At 44.3% G+C, this 21,029-nt stretch overlaps 1 protein-coding gene across 2 annotated transcripts in view; it reads left to right on the forward strand.

Annotated features, from left to right (window-relative positions):
* Positions 1-21,029, forward strand: part of GPLD1 (glycosylphosphatidylinositol specific phospholipase D1) — an 833,365-nt gene that overhangs the window by 716,354 nt on the left and 95,982 nt on the right. For both annotated transcript variants that reach the window (XM_069218887.1, XM_069218885.1), the window contains exon 18: positions 18,788-18,917. In XM_069218887.1, coding sequence (XP_069074988.1) covers positions 18,788-18,917 — 130 coding nt within the window. The remainder of the gene's footprint in view (positions 1-18,787; positions 18,918-21,029) is intronic.

Consider the following 21,029-nt stretch of genomic DNA (forward strand, 5'->3'; position numbering starts at 1 on the left):
TTTCCAGCATTCATCTGTTGGCAGATGATGCACCTGTGACAGATAACCTCAGCAGCATGTCTGAATTTTGGGTTGAACCAGTCAATTTTAAATGACCTGATCATTGCATCTCTCCCAAGGTGAGCCTGTCCATGATATAGTCTGGCAAACTGAGACAGAAGGCTGTTTGGTAAGACTAATTTCCCTTCCTCTGAGACCCACAAATCATCAGCCCTCTGTACACATTGCATTCTCTGCCAGGAACGTTTTTCCTCCTTGCTTGTGCGACTTTGTAATATTTTTAACTCATCTACAGTATCAACCACCCTTAATGCAAGGTTCAAACATGTGTCATTTTCAGTTTGCGGTAACAATCCCCACTGCTCCTTGAACAATATACAGTTCAATGCACAAAACCTTGCGACTTGATCTGCATAACCGTTTCCCATGGACACAAAGGGGGTCATTCTGACCCCGGCGGGCGGCGGGCGCCGCCCGCCGGGCGGAAACCGCCCAAACACCGCCCTGCGGTCAAATGACCGCGGGTAGCATTCTGACTTTCCCGCTGGGCCGGCGGGCGATCTTCAAAAGATCGCCCGCCGGCCCAGCGGGAAAGCCCCAGCAAAGATGAAGCCGGCTCCGAATGGAGCCGGCGGATTTGCTGGGGTGCGACGGGTGCAGTTGCACCCGTCGCAATTTTCAGTGTCCGCCAAGCAGACACTGAAAATCTTAATGGGGCCCTGTTAGCGCCGCCAGGAACAGGCTGGCGGGAAGGGGGTCGGAATCCCCATCGCGGCGCTGCATGCAGCGCCGCCATGGAGGATTCCCCTTTTCTGACCGCGGCTTTACCGCCGCGGTCAGAATTGCCCCGGAAGCACCGCCAGCCTGTTGGCGGTGCTTCCTCTGCCCTCTGCCCTGGCGGTTACAAACCGCCAGGGTCAGAATGAGGGCCAAAGTCTTGTGACTTAACATGAGCATTGCATTTCACCATGGCAATTTTAAGAGGAAACTGAATTGCATGTAACAAATCCTTTATTTGTTCACCATTTTTCACGGGAGAACCAGAAGAGGTCATGAAACCTCTCTGTGACCATAATTGGCCAAAATCATGTACAATTCCAAATCCATATCTGCTGTCAGTATAGACAGTGACTCTCAAATTCACAGCTGTGTGGCATGCCTTAGTAAGGGCAATTAATTCTGCCACTTGTGCAGAGAACACTCTCTCGAGCGAGGAAACTTCAATAATACCAGCTATGGTATATACAGCATAACCAGCTCTCAGTGTTTCAACAGAATCTCTTAAACAGGACCCATCGACAAACATGATACAATCGTTTTCTTTTAACTGTGTGTCCTGAATATCTGGTTGTGGTTTGGTACATAATTCTGTTACCTCAAGACAGTCATGTTCGAATTCTTCCTTATTGTTAATTTCAGTGTTTTCAACAGGAAGTAAAGTTGCCAGGTTCAATACAGTACATCGTTTGAGTGAAACATTCGGTGACCCCAGTATGATTGTCTCATACTTAGTAAGTCGAGCATTTGTCATGTGCTGAGTTTTGGTTCGAGTCAACAAAATTTAAACTGAATGCGGAACCATTACTTTTAGGGGATATCCCATGACTATGCCTTCACACTGCGTAAGGCTCTGACCAACTGCTGCAACTGCACGCAAACAACCCGGTAAGGCTGCTGCGACGGGGTCCAAGGTAGTTGAAAAATATGCTACAGGTCGATTTGCACCTCCATGGACCTGTGTCAAGACAGACAAAGAAAAAGCATCACGTTCATGACAAAACAGTAGAAAAGGCTTCGTATAATCAGGCATACCTAACGCTGGTGCCCTGCACATGCACTCTCTCAATTCCATAAATGACTCAAGCTCTTCTTTGGATTAAGCTATGGTATATGGCTCATCCTTGATCTCCTTGCCTGTCAGTTTTATCAAAGGTTTTGAGATGATCAAGAAGTTGGGTATCCACTGGCGACAGTAGCCCACCATTCCCAGAAACATCCTGTCATCCCTTTTTGTCGTTGGAGGGTTCATTTGCAATATGGCTGTTATTCTTTCCTTTGATATTTTCCTGGACCCTCTTTCGATTAAATGCCCTAAGTATTTCACTTCTTTCTGACAGTACTGCAGCTTCTTGGGTGACACCTTGTGTCCATTCTTTCCCAAATGATTCAGTAAGGCAATGGTATTGTATTTACAGTTGTCCCTTGTTTTGGATGTGATCAGCAAATCATCGATGTACTGTACTAGAGTCGAATTGAAAGGCAGTACTAAGGATTCTAAATCCTTTTTCAATATCTGATTAAAAATGGACGGTGATTCAGAAAACCCTTGAGGGATTCTGCACCAACTGTACACCTTATGCAGGAATTTGAAGCTGAATAAAAATTGGCTATCCTCATGAAGAGATACCGAAAAGAAAGCTTGTGACGGGTCTATAACGGTGAACCATTCAGCATCACATGGAACGTGGAACATGATTACTGCTGGATTGGGCACTATGGGGCAACATTTTACCACAATCTCATTTATTTTTCTCAAATCCTGCACAATTCAGACTGTCCCACAAGGCTTTTTCAGACCCATTATCGGTGAATTGCAAGGACTGCTTAAAACTTCCTTCAGGACTCCCTGTCTCAAAAAATCTGCGATTATTTGTGAGACTTCATTGAGAACATCTTGTGCCATATGATATTGAGGCACCTGGGGAAACACTGCATTTGGCTTTACCTGTACCTTAACTGGTTCCACTCCTTTTATTAGTCCCACTTCCTTTCCTGTCAGGTCCCACACTTTCGATGTTACTGTTCCCTGTAGTTCGACAGGTAGATCAATCATGGTAAGCACCGGGAACAGGGTAATCAAAGGATAATCCTCATTAGTCGTCCCTGTTTCCCCTTCTGAAAACTGACCTTCATCTCCCTCATCGTCACTATTTGTCTGTACTTCGATTCCATCATTGGAACACGTAATCGAACATTTTGTCTTACACAGTCCCTTCCCAGTAGGGATACTGGACTTGAATCGCAGACTACAAACCTATGTAGCCCCTGGAAGTTGCCGATCTCAACCTGTACTGGATACGTAATCGGGTTTATCAGATATTGGTTTGCTACTCCGACTACCCTTATGGTACGCCCTGAAAGTGGTAATTTTGGAACCTCTGCACTTCTGACTGTAGAGCGCGTAGCTCCGGTTTCAACCAGGAACGAGACTTTGTAGCCCATCACCTTTCCTTCGACATAGGGACCCCTCTGATCCACCTCTAAAGATGCTGCAAGCCTGCACTCTTCGCTATGTGAGCTATCATCTGACCACTCTTCATTCATGCCATTTTCACCTCGTAATGGGAATTGTTGTACTGTATTATTTTTACTCATTACCTGACCTGTGACCTGTTGAGGAAGCATCACCTTTTGCTGTCCCATTTGAGCCATTGGTAATTGCAATTTCTGTCTAGGTACCATGGGAACCTGCTGTTGTACTGGTTGCATTTGCGCTGGCTGGAAACACGGCATTTGCATCTGCTGCATGGGCTGTACCCCTTGCATCTGTACCAGGTAATTTTGAAAACTCGGGTTTTGATGTCTCAATTTTGGACCGCTCACATTTTGCAATGTACCGACATTAGCGCTTTGCTGAACAACACCATCCTGTACCACATTCGGGCACTCCCGTTTCCAGTGCCCCACGCCCCCGCACGCGTGACATGGTGACATCTGTTTCGCCCCTTGTATGTCATTTTGAACCACAACAGTATTCAAGTCTGGACCGCGATTTACAAACCCTCGGCCTAGACCTCTCGGCTGTGTCTGAAACACACCATTCATTTGCGGTTGCTGCTGTATCATCTGTTGAACTCCATTTCCCTGTATTCCTGCCTGTGCAGCCCTTATCTGCATCACGATCACTTTCTCTTTCAGCTTTTTCTGCTTTAACTCAATTTCGTCACTACAGTATTTCGCATACTACAACACTTCATCAATCGGCTTCGCTTGCCAACAAATCAAATGATTCTTAATCATCTGGCTAACCTCTGGTCTTAGCCCTTCAACTAATCTAAACACAAGATGGTTCATGTCCTTCGGCTCAATAGTCTCAGTACCACTGTAGTGTTTGAATGCCTTTAACAATCTCTCATAGTAAGCATGTATTGATTCCTTAACCTCTTGTGAGGTCCGGTCAATCTTCTGCCAATCAGTCACCTTCGGCGACACATTTGTTTTAAAAAACTCAATCACCTTATGATAGTACTTCATCACCTCCTCAGAGGGTGCCCCGGTCACCTTATCCCTTGCCGGCTCCTTCGTCTGCCAATCTACCCCTCTTTTGCACTCGAGCCATAAATCAGGTGAAACAATGATCTCAAACAAGGTATTCAAGTCTTCCCAAAGACACTTTGCAAGTTTCACAAACCTGTCTGTCTGTTGGTACCACTCGATCGGTTTCTCCCTCAATCTGAGATAATCATTATTAAAGGATAGGATATCTCCCCTGGACCATGGTACATGAACTAAGATACCACCAGCTGTTTCTCTCATAGGTAGTATTTTTACTGATTCCACATCGGGTGAGGCTTTGGCTTGATTTGACCCTGGACTGTCACCTTTTTCCTTATCCCTTTTCTTTGCCCATCTGCCTTCCCATTTTTCCAATGCACCCCAGATTTGCGCACTTTGCAACAATTCTTTTAAATGTGCCTTCATTCCCGCAGACCTCATGTGCTCAAAATCTTTGGAGTCAAAATCTAATCTGTAACTTCTTTTCAAATGTTTAGTGTTTCCGATATCAATGTTGTATTTATCTGCCAGGTTCGCTAATCTCTGATGCACCTTGCATACTTCTTTGGTAATCTTGGGGCACAGGAATCTCAATTCTGCTTCCGTGTATGACTCCAATCTATTTACTCCCATTGTACCTTCCACTAATTCAGCAGCTTCTGCCCCTAACCTTACAAAGTTTAGGTACTCATCTTGCCTTTCCTTTCCTGGTTCGACTGTAGTCATGTGAAGTATATGTCTTTTCTAGCCATTCGTTCAGCTGTTGCACTGTGAAACCCTGCAGCGAGACATTCCCTGCATGTATCATTGGTGACTGTGAGGCGTTCGTAATCATCGTCTGTGGAGTTAAAACCCCTAGCCCTGCGTGACGCATTGCTTCTATGAGTGCTCCCACTGGACTAAGGTCTTTTCAACTGCTTGTTCTCCTGGGGGCATTATCTGGGGGGTTCCTATAGACCCTCCTCTTTTCACATCATGGGTCATTACTCCCTGATCACATACGTCTGTTTTGCCTTGAGCATACAATGGCACTGGTGGACCGACAGTAATTGGCAACGATATGGCAGCAGGAGTCTGACCCGGTCCCAAACTCCGTGGAGCAGTAACTCCATATGTCTGTTCCAAAGTACCCGGGACAGGCACTAATGGCGGACCAACTACTGGGTTGTACCCTGGTATCAGCTGTGGTTGCGGTTGGGACAGCAATTTCGTAGTTGACTCAATTAACACTAACTTTGATTTCGTATACATCGGGTCTGGCGGCACTATCAGATTTGTAGTAGTCTCAAGTACTGGAACGTCTGGATAGATTCTCTGTATCTGCGGTGGAGGTTGCAACTGTATCTGCATGTCTGGTGCAGTGGGTACACTGACACCATTCTGTATCGAAGTCGTATCACTAGTCTGTACTGTATCAGCAACTCCCTTCTCCTGCGTCTGGTTCCCAGGACCCATGCTAGTGCTTGGAGCGCTTTCGCTCACCGCATAAGGTGGCGGGCGATCATGTAATAATCTGTCCATGAATTCCTCGTCGTCTGAATCGTCTTCCTCTTCCCAAGGTCCCTTATTCTCTTTAGACTTACTAGAGTCGTTATCTGTTTTACAGGAGGCTTTCTTTCCCTGTGACCCTTCTCCTTGAGCTATGGCGGGGAACAATTTTAACCCATCAACAATCCCTCGTCTCCACATTTTGTTCTCGTTGTCCCAACTAGCTTCTGCATAGGATTTTACTGCCCTTTTCAATCTTCTCTGAAACCTTTCTTGTCTATGTTTAAGAGCCATCAAGTCCCAAATCGCTAAAGCCTCATATTGAGCTGGCCTCTGAGGTGGTTTTTGTGTACTTAACATCCACCTTAAGTTCTCTAGCACCTTCGGATTGAATGTCCCATGTTCTGGAAACGCTAGACATCCCTCTTTTTCTGTTAATTTATGCCATTGTTTCATCCATAAACAAGGCGCGACACCCTTTTCTTCCATAACCAGGTAAGCTGGAGTACCCTTGGGTGGTGTAGGCTCCCCATCGGTTGCTACAATATATTGCTACAATATATCAACAATCCCTCGTCTCCACATTTTGTTCTCGTTATCCCAACTAGCTTCTGCATAGGATTTTACTGCCCTTTTCAATCTTCTCTGAAACCTTTCTTGTCTATGTTTAAGAGCCATCAAGTCCCAAATCGCTAAAGCCTCATATTGAGCTGGCCTCGGAGGTGGTTTTTGTGTACTTAACATCCACCTTAAGTTCTCTAGCACCTTCGGATTGAATGTCCCATGTTCTGGAAATGCTAGACATCCCTCTTTTTCTGTTAATTTATGCCATTTTTTCATCCATAAACAAGGCGCGACACCCTTTTCTTCCATAACCAGGTAAGCTGGAGTACCCTTGGGTGGTGTAGGCTCCCCATCGGTTGCTACAATATATGCGTCTCCTTTCAGAGCGCTCTTGACTGCTTTGACAAAATTCATTTTGCGATTTTCTCTTAATTGTATTTAACCAGAAAGTGACTTAGTTCCCAGGACACTCTTCACCCACCTTTCCCAACCTATTGCCTCTCACGGACGGCAGCCAATCCGTGCGCGACCCCTCTCGACAACTGACCTATCAGCGCGGCACTACTGACGTCACATTCACACACTCTGCAGCTGACAAAGTCTTGCGGCTCGTCTGCACCTCACTGAATCCACACAACTAATGCAATTTATTGCGAGCACCTTAAACAACAACAACACAAATCTGCTGGTTTACTACAGGAAGGGTAACACATTCGCTTCAGAACTTTACAGAGATTTCACTTGAAGCCTCAGCCGCTACTTTCTCCTTATCAGCTCCCGCTTATGCAAGCAGAATTCGATCCACAAATTCTACTCTCGACTTGTCAATGGCTCGTCCTAGTGCACTTTAGAACTTGCCAAATCTCCATCGAAGGTTTCACACATACATTTCGACTCAAGCTTGACTTGTCAACCACGCCCGATTGACCTATTAAACCGTACAGATTACAACATAAACCCAAGTGTAGGAAAGTACCATCTTGTCTGGCATGTTACCCCCATTTTTCACTGTATATATGTTGTTTTAGTTGTATGTGTCACTGGGACCCTGTTCACCAGGGCCCCAGTGCTCATAAGTGTGCCTGAATGTGTTACCTGTGTAGTGACTAACTGTCTCACTGAGGCTCTGCTAATCAGAACCTCAGTGGTTATGCTCTCTCATTTCTTTCAAATTGTCACTGACAGGCTAGTGACCAATTTTACCAATTTACATTGGCTTACTGGAACACCCTTATAATTCCCTAGTATATGGTACTGAGGTACCCAGGGTATTGGGGTTCCAGGAGATCCCTATGGGCTGCAGCATTTCTTTTGCCACCCATAGGGAGCTCTGACAATTCTTACACAGGCCTGCCACTGCAGCCTGAGTGAAATAACGCACACGTTATTTCACAGCCATTTTACACTGCACTTAAGTAACTTATAAGTCACCTATATGTCTAACCTTTACCTGGTAAAGGTTAGGTGCAAAGTTACTTAGTGTGAGGGCACCCTGGCACTAGCCAAGGTGCCCCCACATTGTTCAGAGCCAATTCCCTGAACTTTGTGAGTGCGGGGACACCATTACACGCGTGCACTACATATAGGTCACTACCTATATGTAGCTTCACAATGGTAACTCCGAATATGGCCATGTAACATGTCTATGATCATGGAATTGCCCCCTCTATACCATCCTGGCATAGTTGGCACAATCCCATGATCCCAGTGGTCTGTAGCACAGACCCTGGTACTGCCAAACTGCCCTTCCTGGGGTTTCACTGCAGCTGCTGCTGCTGCCAGCCCCTCAGACAGGCAGCTGCCCTCCTGGGGTCCAGCCAGGCCTGGCCCAGGATGGCAGAACAAAGGACTTCCTCTGAGAGAGGGTGTTACACCCTCTCCCTTTGGAAAATGGTGTGAAGGCAGGGGAGGAGTAGCCTCCCCCAGCCTCTGGAAATGCTTTGTTGGGCACAGATGTGCCCAATTCTGCATAAGCCAGTCTACACCGGTTCAGGGACCCCTTAGCCCTGCTCTGGCGCGAAACTGGACAAAGGAAAGGGGAGTGACCACTCCCCTGACCTGTACCTCCCCTGGGAGGTGCCCAGAGCTCCTCCAGTGTGCTCCAGACCTCTGCCATCTTGGAAACAGAGGTGCTGCTGGCACACTGGACTGCTCTGAGTGGCCAGTGCCACCAAGTGACGTCAGAGACTCCTTGTGATAGGCTCCTTCAGGTGTTGCTAGCCTATCCTCTCTCCTAGGTAGCCAAACCCTCTTTTCTGGCTATTTAGGGTCTCTGTCTCTTGGGATTCCTTAGATAACGAATGCAAGAGCTCATCCGAATTCCTCTGCATCTCTCTCTTCACCTTCTGCCAAGGAATCGACTGCTGACCGCGCTGGAAGCCTGCAAACCTGCAACATAGTAGCAAAGACGACTACTGCAACTCTGTAACGCTGATCCTGCCGCCTTCTCGACTGTTTTCCTGGTGGTGCATGCTGTGGGGGTAGTCTGCCTCCTCTCTGCACTAGAAGCTCTGAAGAAATCTCCCGTGGGTCGACGGAATCTTCCCCCTGCAACCGCAGGCACCAAAAAGCTGCATTACTGGTCCCTTGGGTCTCCTCTCAGCACGACGAGCGAGGTCCCTCGAATCCAGCAACTCTGTCCAAGTGACTCCCACAGTCCAGTGACTCTTCAGTCCAAGTTTGGTGGAGGTAAGTCCTTGCCTCACCTCGCTAGACTGCATTGCTGGGAACCGTGACTTTTGCAGCTACTCCGGCCCCTGTGCACTTCCGGTGGAAATCCTTTGTGCACAGCCAAGCCTGGGTCTACGGCACTCTAACCTGCATTGCACGACTTTCTAAGTTGGTCTCCGGCGACGTGGGACTCCTTTGTGTAACTTCGGGTGAGCACCATTTCACGCATCCTCGTAGTGCCTGTTTCTGGCACTTCTCCGGGTGCTACCTGCTGCTAAGAGGGCTCCTTGTCTTGCTCGACATCCCCTCTACCTCCTGGTCCAATTTGCGACCTCCTGGTCCCTCCTGGGCCACAGCAGCATCCAAAAACGCTAACCGCACGATTTGCAGCTAGCAAGGCTTGTTGCCATTCTTTCGGTGGGAAAACACTTCTGCACGACTCTACAAGACGAGAGGAATCCGTCCTCCAAAGGGGAAGTCTCTAGCCCTTTGCGTTCTTGCAGAAACCGCAGCTTCTTCAGTCCAGTCGAAGCTTCTTTGCACCCGCAGCTGGCATTTCCTGGGCATCTGCCCATCTCCGACTTGCTTGTGACTTTTGGACTTGGTCCCCTTGTTCCACAGGTACCCCAGATTGGAAATCCAGCGTTGTTGCATTGTTGGTTTGTGTCTTTCCTGCATTATTCCTCTAACACGACTTCTTTGTCTTTAGGGGAACTTTAGTGCACTTTGCACTCACTTTTCAGGGTCTTGGGGAGGGCTAATTTTCTAACTCTCACTATTTTCTAATAGTCCCAGCGACCCTCTACAAGGTCACATAGGTTTGGGGTCCATTCGTGGTTCACATTCCACTTTTGGAGTATATGGTTTGTGTTGCCCCTATCCCTATGTGTCCCCATTGCATCCTATTGTAACTATACATTGTTTGCACTGTTTTCTAAGACTATATTGCATATTTTTGCTATTGTGTATATATATCTTGTGTATATTTCCTATCCTCTCACTGAGGGTACACTCTGAGATACTTTGGCATATTGTCATAAAAATAAAGTACCTTTATTTTTAGTATAACTGTGTATTGTGTTTTCTTATGATATTGTGCATATGACACTAGGTACTGTAGTAGCTTCACACGTCTCCTAGTTCAGCCTAAGCTGCTCTGCTAAGCTACCATTATCTATCAGCCTAAGCTGCTAGACACCCTATACACTAATAAGGGATAACTGGGCCTGGTGCAAGGTGCAAGTACCCCTAGGTACTCACTACAAGCCAGTCCAGCCTCCTACATTGGTTGTGCAGCGGTGGGATAAGTGCTTTGAGACTACTTACCACTCTTGTCATTGTACTTTTCATAAGAGAAAAATATACAAAACAAGTTCAGTGTATATACACATTGCCAAACAATTTTGCATTTCCCCTTTTCACTCTTTTCTAAGTGCTGAAAAGTACTTCTAACTTTCTAAAAAGTTCTAAAAAGTTTTAAAAGTTTTTTTCCAGTCTTTCTAAAAGCTCTAACAAACTTTTTCTCTTTTTCTATCACTTTAACTCTCTCTAAAAATGTCTGGCACAGGCCAAAATGTTGATCTGTCCAAACTTGCATATGATCATCTTAGCTGGAAAGGAGCAAGGAGTCTCTGCATAGAGAGAGGTTTGAGTGTAGGGAAGAATCCTTCCTTGGAATCGTTACTTAACATGCTTAGAGAACAAGATAAGGCAAGAATTGCCCCATCTGTTCAAAAAAGGTAGCTAATGGTTCCCAATCTGATCCAGGGACTCCCCCAGGAAAAGATTCAGGAAAGAAACTTCCTAGCCTGCCCATTACTAGACAGTCTAGCATAGTTGGTAATGATGTTGGGTCACACCATACAAATAGTGTTGTCTCACATCATAGCAAAAGCATTTACTCACACCACAGTGGTACTGATGTTTCTGTTAGCCAAGCTGTTAGGGTGCCCTCTGTAAGGGACAGGTCTCCTTCTGTCCATTCTCACCATACTTCTGTTTCAAGGTATGTCCCTCCCACCCACCCTGATGACAGATTGTTAGAAAGGGAGCTCAATAGATTGAGAGTGGAACAAACCAGACTGAAGCTCAAGAAGCAACAGCTGGATTTGGATAGACAGACTTTAGAAGTAGAGAAGGAGAGACAGAAACTGGGTTTAGAAACCCATGGTGGCAGCAGCAGTATTCCCCATAGTCATCCTGCAAAAGAGCATGATTCCAGGAATCTGCACAAGATAGTTCCCCCTTATAAGGAGGGGGATGACATTAACAAGTGGTTTGCTGCACTTGAGAGGGCCTGTGCTGTACAGGATGTCCCTCAAAGGCAGTGGGCTGCTATCCTATGGCTATCATTTAGTGGAAAAGGTAGGGATAGGCTCCTTACTGTAAAAGAAAATGAAGCTAATGATTACAAAGTTCTTAAGAATGCACTCCTGGATGGTTATGGCTTAACCACTGAACAATGCAGGATAAAGTTCAGAGAGACCAAAAAGGAGTCTTCACAACACTGGGTTGATTTCATTGACCATTCAGTGAAGGCCTTGGAGGGGTGGTTACATGGCAGTAAAGTTACTGATTATGACAGCCTGTATAACTTGATCCTGAGAGAGCATATTCTTAATAATTGTGTGTCTGATTTGTTGCACCAGTACTTGGTGGACTCTGATCTGACCTCTCCCTAAGAATTGGGAAAGAAGGCAGACAAATGGGTCAGAACAAGGGTGAACAGAAAAGTTCATACAGGGGGTGACAAAGATGGCAACAAGAAGAAGGATGGTAAGTCTTCAGACAAGGGTGGGGACAAATCTAAAAATGAGTCTTCATCAGGCCCACAAAAACACTCTGGTGGGGGTGGTGGGCCCAAATCCTCTTCTAATCAAAACAAGGAAAAGAAACCATGGTGCTATTTATGTAAAATAAAAGGCCATTGGACAACAGATCCCAGTTGTCCAAAGAAAGGCACCAAGCCTCCTACCACTACAACCCCTACTGCTACACCTAGTGTCCCTACTAATAGCAGTGGTGGTGGGAGCAAACCTACTAATAGCCAATCCAAGGGAGTAGCTGGGCTCACTATTGGTAACTTAGTTGGGGTTGGTCTTGTTAGGGAGACCACAGAGGCTGTGTTAGTCTCTGAGGGGGCTATTGATTTAGCCACCTTAGTTGCTTGTCCCCTTAATATGGATAAGTACAAGCAGCTACCCCTAATAAATGGTGTTGAGGTTCAGGCCTACAGGGACACTGGAGCCAGTGTGACTATGGTCATTGAGAAACTGGTCCACCCTGAACAACACCTACTTGGTCACCAGTACCAAGTAACCGATGCTCACAACAACACACTTAGCCACCCCATGGCTGTTGTTAATCTCAACTGGGGGGGGGGGGGTTACTGGTCCAAAGAAAGTTGTGGTAGCTTCAGATTTACCTGTAGACTGTCTATTAGGGAATGATTTGGAGACATCAGCTTGGTCAGATGTGGAGTTGGAGGCCCATGCAGCAATGCTGGGCATCCCAGGGCATATTTTTGCTTTGACAAGGGCTCAGGCCAAAAAGCAAAAAGGACAGGGAAGCTTGGATCCTGGAACAATGGACCAAGTGCTCCCTAAAGCTAGGGCTAGTAGAAGCAAACCACTTCCTACTATCCCTCCCTCTACAGTGGATTCTACTTCTGAGGAAGAAGAATTCCCTCCCTGTGCAGAACCTACACCAGAGGAGCTTCAAGCAGACACTGCTGAGCTTTTGGGTGAAGGGGGGCCTGCCAGGGAGGAGCTGAGTGTGGCACAGCAAACCTGTCCCACATTAGAGGGTCTCAGACAGCAAGCTGTCAAACAGGCTAATGGGGATGTCAGTGACTCTCACAGAGTTTACTGGGAGGACAACCTCTTGTACACTGAGCACAGGGATCCTAAACCTGGAGCTGCCAGGAGACTAGTGATTCCTCAGGAGTACAGAAAGTTCCTCCTAACTCTTGCCCACGACATTCCCCTAGCTGGGCACCTGGGTCAAATGAAAACTTGGGACAGACTGGTTCCATTGTTTCATTGGCCTAGAATGTCTGAGGACACAAAAGATTTTTGTAAGTCCTGTGAAACCACCTTGCACCAGGCCCAGTTATCCCTTATTAGTGTATAGGGTGTCTAGCAGCTTAGGCTGATAGATAATGGTAGCTTAGCAGAGCAGCTTAGGCTGAACTAGGAGACGTGTGAAGCTACTACAGTACCACGTAGTGTCATATGCACAATATCATAAGAAAACACAATACACAGTTATACTAAAAATAAAGGTACTTTATTTTTATGACAATATGCCAAAGTATCTCAGAGTGTACCCTCAGTGAGAGGATAGGAAATATACACAAGATATATATACACAATAGCAAAAATATGCAATATAGTCTTAGAAAACAGTGCAAACAATGTATAGTTACAATAGGATGCAATGGGGACACATAGGGATAGGGGCAACACAAACCATATACTCCAAAAGTGGAATGTGAACCACGAATGGACCCCAAACCTATGTGACCTTGTAGAGGGTCGCTGGGACTATTAGAAAATAGTGAGAGTTAGAAAATTAGCCCTCCCCAAGATCCTGAAAAGCGAGTGCAAAGTGCACTAAAGTTCCCCTAAAGACAAAGAAGTCGTGTTAGAGGAATAATGCAGGAAAGACACAAACCAACAATGCAACAACGCTGGATTTCCAATCTGGGGTACCTGTGGAACAAGGGGACCAAGTCCAAAAGTCACAAGCAAGTCGGAGATGGGCAGATGCCCAGGAAATGCCAGCTGCGGGTGCAAAGAAGCTTCGACTGGACTGAAGAAGCTGCGGTTCCTGCAGGAACGCTACACCAAGTGTCTCCTACACTTAACAACATACTCCGGAGTCTTAGACCACGACAGGTCCGTACATAAAACAACCAACCACGTGGATAATTTTGAGCATCAAGCGCCACACTCATATGAAGTACGCCGTCTTCCCTACTCTCATACTGCGGAGTACGCCTACTCCTACTAAAACAACATTTACCTGGCCTAGATACGCACAAACTTCACAATCACCTGCAAAAGGCATAAGCTGAGCAAACGCAAAAACCCTATACCACACATACTATGACACCGAGAACATTCCCAACTCACTTAAGCAGGCTCTGAGATCCCGGGAAAGTCATGGTGAACTTAGAAATCCATCATACCTCTAATTTGCATTATCACAGAAAAACAAATTAAACAATGATTCTCCGTCCTAGGGCCCCAAAGGGCCAAACCATCGCTCTGCTACCAGAACTGATAACGCGTCCTTTTATGTTAATTTATTACACATTAGGACTCGTTTTAGGCCAATGAATCTTGTGACCCAGTTGAGAGACACCGTAGGACGAGATAGCTGATCAATATGTCAATCAATATATCAATAATTTCATCAATATTTACCACAACAATACACTTCACTTTGGAAAAAGACATTAATCAAATTAGCGGCGCAACCATGATCTTTCAGCCATGAATAACCACACCTTTTAATAGAATTTTATTAATTTTATTCCCTATTAGTTACAATCTACAAGCCAAAGGGTCAATCTCAATACCAAGAAGCATAATAGCATAGTCACGATATGGCAACTGTGATAAGATTTCATTAACGCGAGAATCACAAACCTCTGACCATAACACGGCGTAAACATAGATCAGAATATAGCATAATGTCAGTCATTTGTCTGTTTGCGTCAGTCTAAGTGAACTCCTGTCCTAACCACAGATTAGCATCAGCATGTTGGGCTTCATGCAAAACAATTTAGAACACCAATTTGGAAAACATCTATCTATGGTCTCTATCAAAATGAGCAGTTGGTACCTAGAAAGGAAAAGCAAACAGACAAATTACAGATTGCATTGTCATAATTACCCTCCAAGGTTTAGGTCAGCGCACAGGTGCAGTCTTCGTCTTCAGGACATCAGTCAAACGCCATCAAACAGGACTCAACTAAAAGGGCATAGGGGACACTTCCCTCATAAGGAGGAGAAGTGTAAAAAAATGGGCAGTCTATGGATGAGGATGGTTTTAATAATTCTCAAGTCACCGAACAGAGTGACGGAGTTTCTGGATAAAATCAATAGCATTCCCTACCTAGTTCCTCGATTCTTCCGTGACATGGGTTTTAATCCCTTTTTCATAGTACAGTCCCCCAAAATTGTATTGGTCATTTACTATACCCCACTATCTTTAACCTATCAAATTAAACATTAGGTAATCCCAATTGTCACCCCACGATTATTCATGACATTTTGATTGGTCTTCACAATTGATGTCTTCGGAGGTGGCACATCCGGAGTTACTTCATCTTTTGGTATCTCTTGGCACGTCCTTTGGTCAGCAGTTTTCGTAGTTCACCGGTCTAAGTGACCTTGTATATAACATTAATCTACACTTGTTTCAATAAACTTAAACCAAGGCACCAAATATGCGCTTGGGAACGGAATCACAAAGATACATTTACTTTCCAAGTTTGAAGAAGAATAACATTTACAGGGTCATGGCCCTTTGCAAGTCAGCACACTGGAAAACAGGAAAAAATGCATTTAATATCAGAGCTGAGCAACTAAACTACAGCTCACGCTAACTTAAGGCCTACGAGGAAATTTAATACAGTTCCATTAATACGAACGTTAATATAAGCTTAATTTAATCTAATATAAACATTCTATTCATTATTATTAGTTTGGGTATACATTGGTGGCCATTTACCGTAGTCACAAATCAGATGCGTGTTTAAGCAAGTTTGCTATTATTACAGTTTTCTATGCAGTATCGTCACACATTAATATAGATATTCTACTCTAATATAGGTTATATAAATCTACGCTCTCTCAAGTACTTTTGTAGCGTTTTCACTGCATTACTGTGTGTGGGTATAGATACTTTACACATTGCCTCTGTGATAAAGCCTGACTACTTGTTCCTAGCTACCAAGGGGGTGAGCAGGGGTTATCTGACCTGTGTATCTCCCTTACCCTGACTAGAGTGGGGATCCCTAATTGGACAGGGTGCAAACTAATGGCCACCTAAAGACCCCTTTTCTATCACAGATTAAAGGAAAAACACAGTCTCCCATTTACAAGGAGCTTGTGCTGCCGTTGTGTCATATTTGTTCATACAGAGGCGGCGCAATCAGTGCTCCACAGTGCTCCATAGCTACAGACTGCCACATTGGGACCAATGCATCAGTTTGTAGAGACCTGCGTCACATTATACATGTGCAAGGTGTAATGTATGCAGGGTAGTTATTCCCACGTTAAAAGCCGTGCAGAACTGACACAGTGAAATTTACAGCTTTTCACTGCTTCACTCTGCGACTTGTACGTCAAAGTTCATGTGCCTGCCCAAACCAGGGATAAGGCTTTCCTGCAGGGCTTTTAACATAGGCCTCTGCTCTGTGCTCTGATGCATTGCTGAAGTTGCATCAGTTTTACAACACAACTCCAGCAATGCATAACTTTAGCACCAACAGATGCATCAGAATATCTGACACATCTGTGGAAACTTGTGCCATAGAGTTCTGCATTGTAAATACTGCGGGCCATATTTATACTTTTTGACGCCCAACTGCGCCAACGCAGTTGTGCGTCGAAAAATCTAACGCCGGCTAACGCCATTCTGAAGCGCCATGCGGGCGCCGTATTTATTCAATGACGTTAGCCGGCGTTAGCCGGCGGCGCTGTCTGGTGTGCGTAAAAAAAAATGACGTACACCAGGCAGCGCCGGCGTAGGGGAATATGGAGCTTGGGCGCCAAAAAATGGGGCAAGTCAGGCTGAGGCAAAAATATCGCCTCAACCCGATTTGCGCCATTTTTTTCGACTCCCAACCCCCATTGAAATGACTCCTGTCTTAGCAAAGACAGGAGTCATGCCCCCTTGCCCAATGGCCATGCCCAGGGGACTTATGTCCCCTGGGCATGGTCATTGGGCATAGTGGCATGTAGGGGGGCACAAATCAGGCCCCCCTATGCCACCCAAAAAAAAAAAAAAATTACTTACCTGAACTTACCTTATGTTCCCTGGGATGGGTCCCTCCATCCATGGGCGTCCTCCTGGGGTGGGCAAGGGTGACGGGGGGGGTCCCTGGGGGCATGGAAGGGCACCTCTGGGCTCCTTCCGAGCCCACAGGTCCCTTAACGCCTGCCCTGACCAGGCGCTAAAAAACGATGCAAAAGCGGCTGGACGTCATTTTTTTTGACCCGCCCACTCCCGGGCGTGATTTTTGCCCGGGAGTGTAAATACGGCGCACATGCCTCGGAGTCAATTTTTTAGACGGGAACGCCTACCTTGCATATCATTAACGCAAAGTAGGTGTCCACACTAAAAAATTACGCAAACTCCATGGACTTTGGCGCTAGACGCGTCTAACGCCAAAGTATAAATATGGAGTTAGTTTTGCGTCGGTATTGCGTCAAAAATAACGACGCAATTCCGGCGCAAACAGAGTATAAATATGCCCCTGCACATCTATGGCCTCTTTAGGGCATTTGCGGCAGGCACAAGAAATCTGGTGCATCAATGCTGATACATCAGTTCTTGTAAATGAGGCCCTCAGTGTATTAGTTAACAGTGCAAAAAAACAGAGAACAAGCCAAGAAAACAAAATAGTTTCAAATAAGGTCAACAAAAGGAAGATGGGAGAATATAAATGACAGTTTAGGGGTTCAGGATGTACCCGCAGTTTAGAGGAAAAAAGGGTTTTTAATATTCAGCACATCAGCATGCTTAGTGTGGTGCAGATTAGTAATAAGCAGGGGTCCTGAAACTGGTCACTTTTTTACATAAAATGTGATTTGGAATACAGTAGGTGACTTTCATCAAAAGTAACAAAAAAAATGTCAAATTTAAGTCAAACTACATTTTCCATGTATGTTGGGTATTCCATCAATCAGTCATCTTTCTTTTGTGTTTTTTTAATCCAGTTGTTTTGGAATCATTAAGCAAAAAACAATCATTCAATGAACATGCGCAGTGCTGTCTATCAACATAAGTGTTTGTAATCACTGGAAATACTGGAGTATCTGAAAGAAGTGTCAAGAGGCTGTGTTTACCACACTAACCATAAAACATTTTAAATGTGCCAGACAAATTAGCTAGACAACCTTTACGTCTAAACCTACAATGCAACCTCTATGGCCTCACACTTGACATAACTGGTGACATCATATAACCACTGATATCATCAATGACTTCACTCATACTTCTTAGGGACACAACAGTTGTAGCAACTCATCATTCCTGAATATATGCATGTACCTTTTCCCGCACTTGGTTTATGTTGTTATCCAATTTACTTTAATGACTTTATTTCTTGGTATATACTGGGCACACTGTGATTTATACACCATTCATTCAAAACTCCCTAAGTACTTCAGTGAGTCGATCGATTGAGTTTTTAACTACCATAATGTACACTGACTTTTAAATACTAGATCTCTTTTTCTATTCGGTTGTGTGGGGAATACAAAGAACAAAATACAGTTGGTTTTAGGTTGAATGCAGCATCACTTAAGAAACCATGATTGCTTTAACAAAACGTGAACAAAACATGAAGTCTGAAGTGCTTAGGTTTAATAATTAGCCGAATAAGAGACAACATTCTTAGACTATCAAGTAATTAAATGCAGTGCAGGATAGTGAGCTTGAGAAATAGATTCAGGGATTAAAGTATCCTTTATTAATATCTGCAAGATGCATGTACCACAAGGCTAAGTGATCTATAGTTACAGGTAATTAATTTCATTTTTTGATATTTTAGATCGCTTGTCACTAGAGGAAGCTGAGTGGATGTTAAATGGTGAAGAGGACTATGCCTGGTTCGGGTACTCTCTTAACAGCCACAAACTGGAGAACCAGACATTACTGTTCATTGGAAGTCCAACCTGGAGGTATATTCAAATGTTTTCTATAAAATGCAATGATCAGTTTGAGCAATTATAATTGTAAGCTCAGGTATATAAAATTAACATGCTTATGCACACTAGTTGAATTAGATATGATCTGGTATTATTTGTTTCATCATTTACAAAAGGAAATGTAAACCTGAGGTCTCGGTTGTGAATGCAGCCCCTACCCATAGATGCACAACCTTTTAAGATAATTTGCCATTAAAATCTGCAAACAGCTTCTAGAAGTTCTCCAAATGTACTTCTGTAAGTAGCACATGGAAATCAATTATCCTGTTTCTCTGAGTTAGATCAATTGCTCTCTTTAAAGTAATACTGGGCAAAAGTCTCAATATCCTGGGCGCAAAATCACGTTTCTTTTATTCTGTATGAGATTCTGTGCATTACCCGACCATCTCACAAACAGGCCGACAGAGCAGTACCATGTATTGTGTTACAGTATTGTCAGCTGACTGATATCTTCCCTGGCTTTGGGGAATGGGCTACAGTGATACCACAAGAGTGATACAGTCCCTCATGATACTTTCTTACAACAGGAATCCATAGGGCTCTAAACCTTTCTGTTTCTATAAAAGCCCCCACTACAAACCTGCAGCACAGGCATAGGATATCCGTGAGACCACCACAATACCACAATAGCATCATTTCATACAGCATTTGCATTGAGTCCTATGAAAGAGAAGGAAGTCATTGGCATGGGAGCTTGGCCAAATGAAAATATGCACTGCTCAATACTCTATCATGGAAAGTGGGATCGCTGTATAAAAATACATTATGCATTGTGGAGATGTGTACCCTGGTGCATCCTTCTAAAGCACCAAATACATAGGTGCTCTCTTATTTACATGAGGCATGCATCATGGAAATTAAGGAATCTCCTTTGCTCTTGTGCCTGCTCTTATTACAGAATTTTGTGCCTGGCAAACAGGTCTGCAGTAGACATGCTGATGACAGCTATTTAGCCGAACCCACACCTCGGTGGGCCCTTATGAGGAGAAGCTCAAAAGCTGTTAGATTGTGAACACCTCTACCACTTCAATGTTGCAAAACTGGGCTAGGTGGGCCCATATCTAAATTTTAGTAGGTCATGTTTTGAATGTGAATTACACAATGAGTCTCTTGGTGCTTTTTAAACTCCTACGTATGCAGGTAGATATAAGAATTATTAAACAGAGAGACAAGACATCTCATTAAAAATTCAAGATTTTAACGCTTCTCCAAATTTCAGAAAAAAGTGGTCTCAAAGTTCAGTGTGAATGGTAGGCTGTTCCGGACTTGTGCAACCTGAACTTATAAAGCTCCGCTACCCAATTTTTGTACTTTATATGGAGAATTTAAAAAAGAAGCTGAAATTTCGGTCTCAGATTTCGAGATGGATATATTGGAAAGTTTCATTTAAGTATTTAGAACCATAGTCAAAAATGATTGTGTATCATACAGACTGATTTAAAGAGAATTCTCTCGTGTAATGGGACGAAGTAAAGCTGGTGAATATGGTTGATCATGTGGTACAAAAAAATGTAAAAGTAGACACTGTCCCGGTCAGCGTGTTTTTGACTTTGTATACTCTCTGAATACTTTTCTTGAGGAGACTAAGAAAAGCTGAATTTCCATTATCAGTGTGGGATTGAATAAATGTTGTTCTTCTGTGAGGAAAGGATACACATGGAAAAATGTGGCACAGTATATTTAACTGGGAGAAGCAAGTTTTTCAAACCACTGAAACTTGATGTTCGAAATTTAATTCAGTACTCAACAGCATTCCTAGATTCCATAATGTGGATGCTAATTCAGCACAGCTAGCCATTGAGGTTAGCCATAAAGGAGAGCACTATCAATTTATCTTATTATGGATCAGAATTATTTCTGACTTGGGGGCATTTCATTTAATATAGCTGCAATCCATACACAAACAAAGTGCATCAAAGTGTATCAAAAAAAGGTGCCAGACCTGTCAAGGAGTTGGCTATTCCATCCTTCAAATTGATAATCAGTTGTGTGTCATCAGCATGTAAAATAGGTTGGCATTAAACGGTCGCAGGAGCAAAGTTAGGGAGTTCACATACAGGTTAATAAGTAAGAGTAGAGAGCCGA

Source organism: Pleurodeles waltl, chromosome 2_2 (genome assembly GCF_031143425.1).
Source record: "Pleurodeles waltl isolate 20211129_DDA chromosome 2_2, aPleWal1.hap1.20221129, whole genome shotgun sequence".
Taxonomy (NCBI): domain Eukaryota; kingdom Metazoa; phylum Chordata; class Amphibia; order Caudata; family Salamandridae; genus Pleurodeles; species Pleurodeles waltl.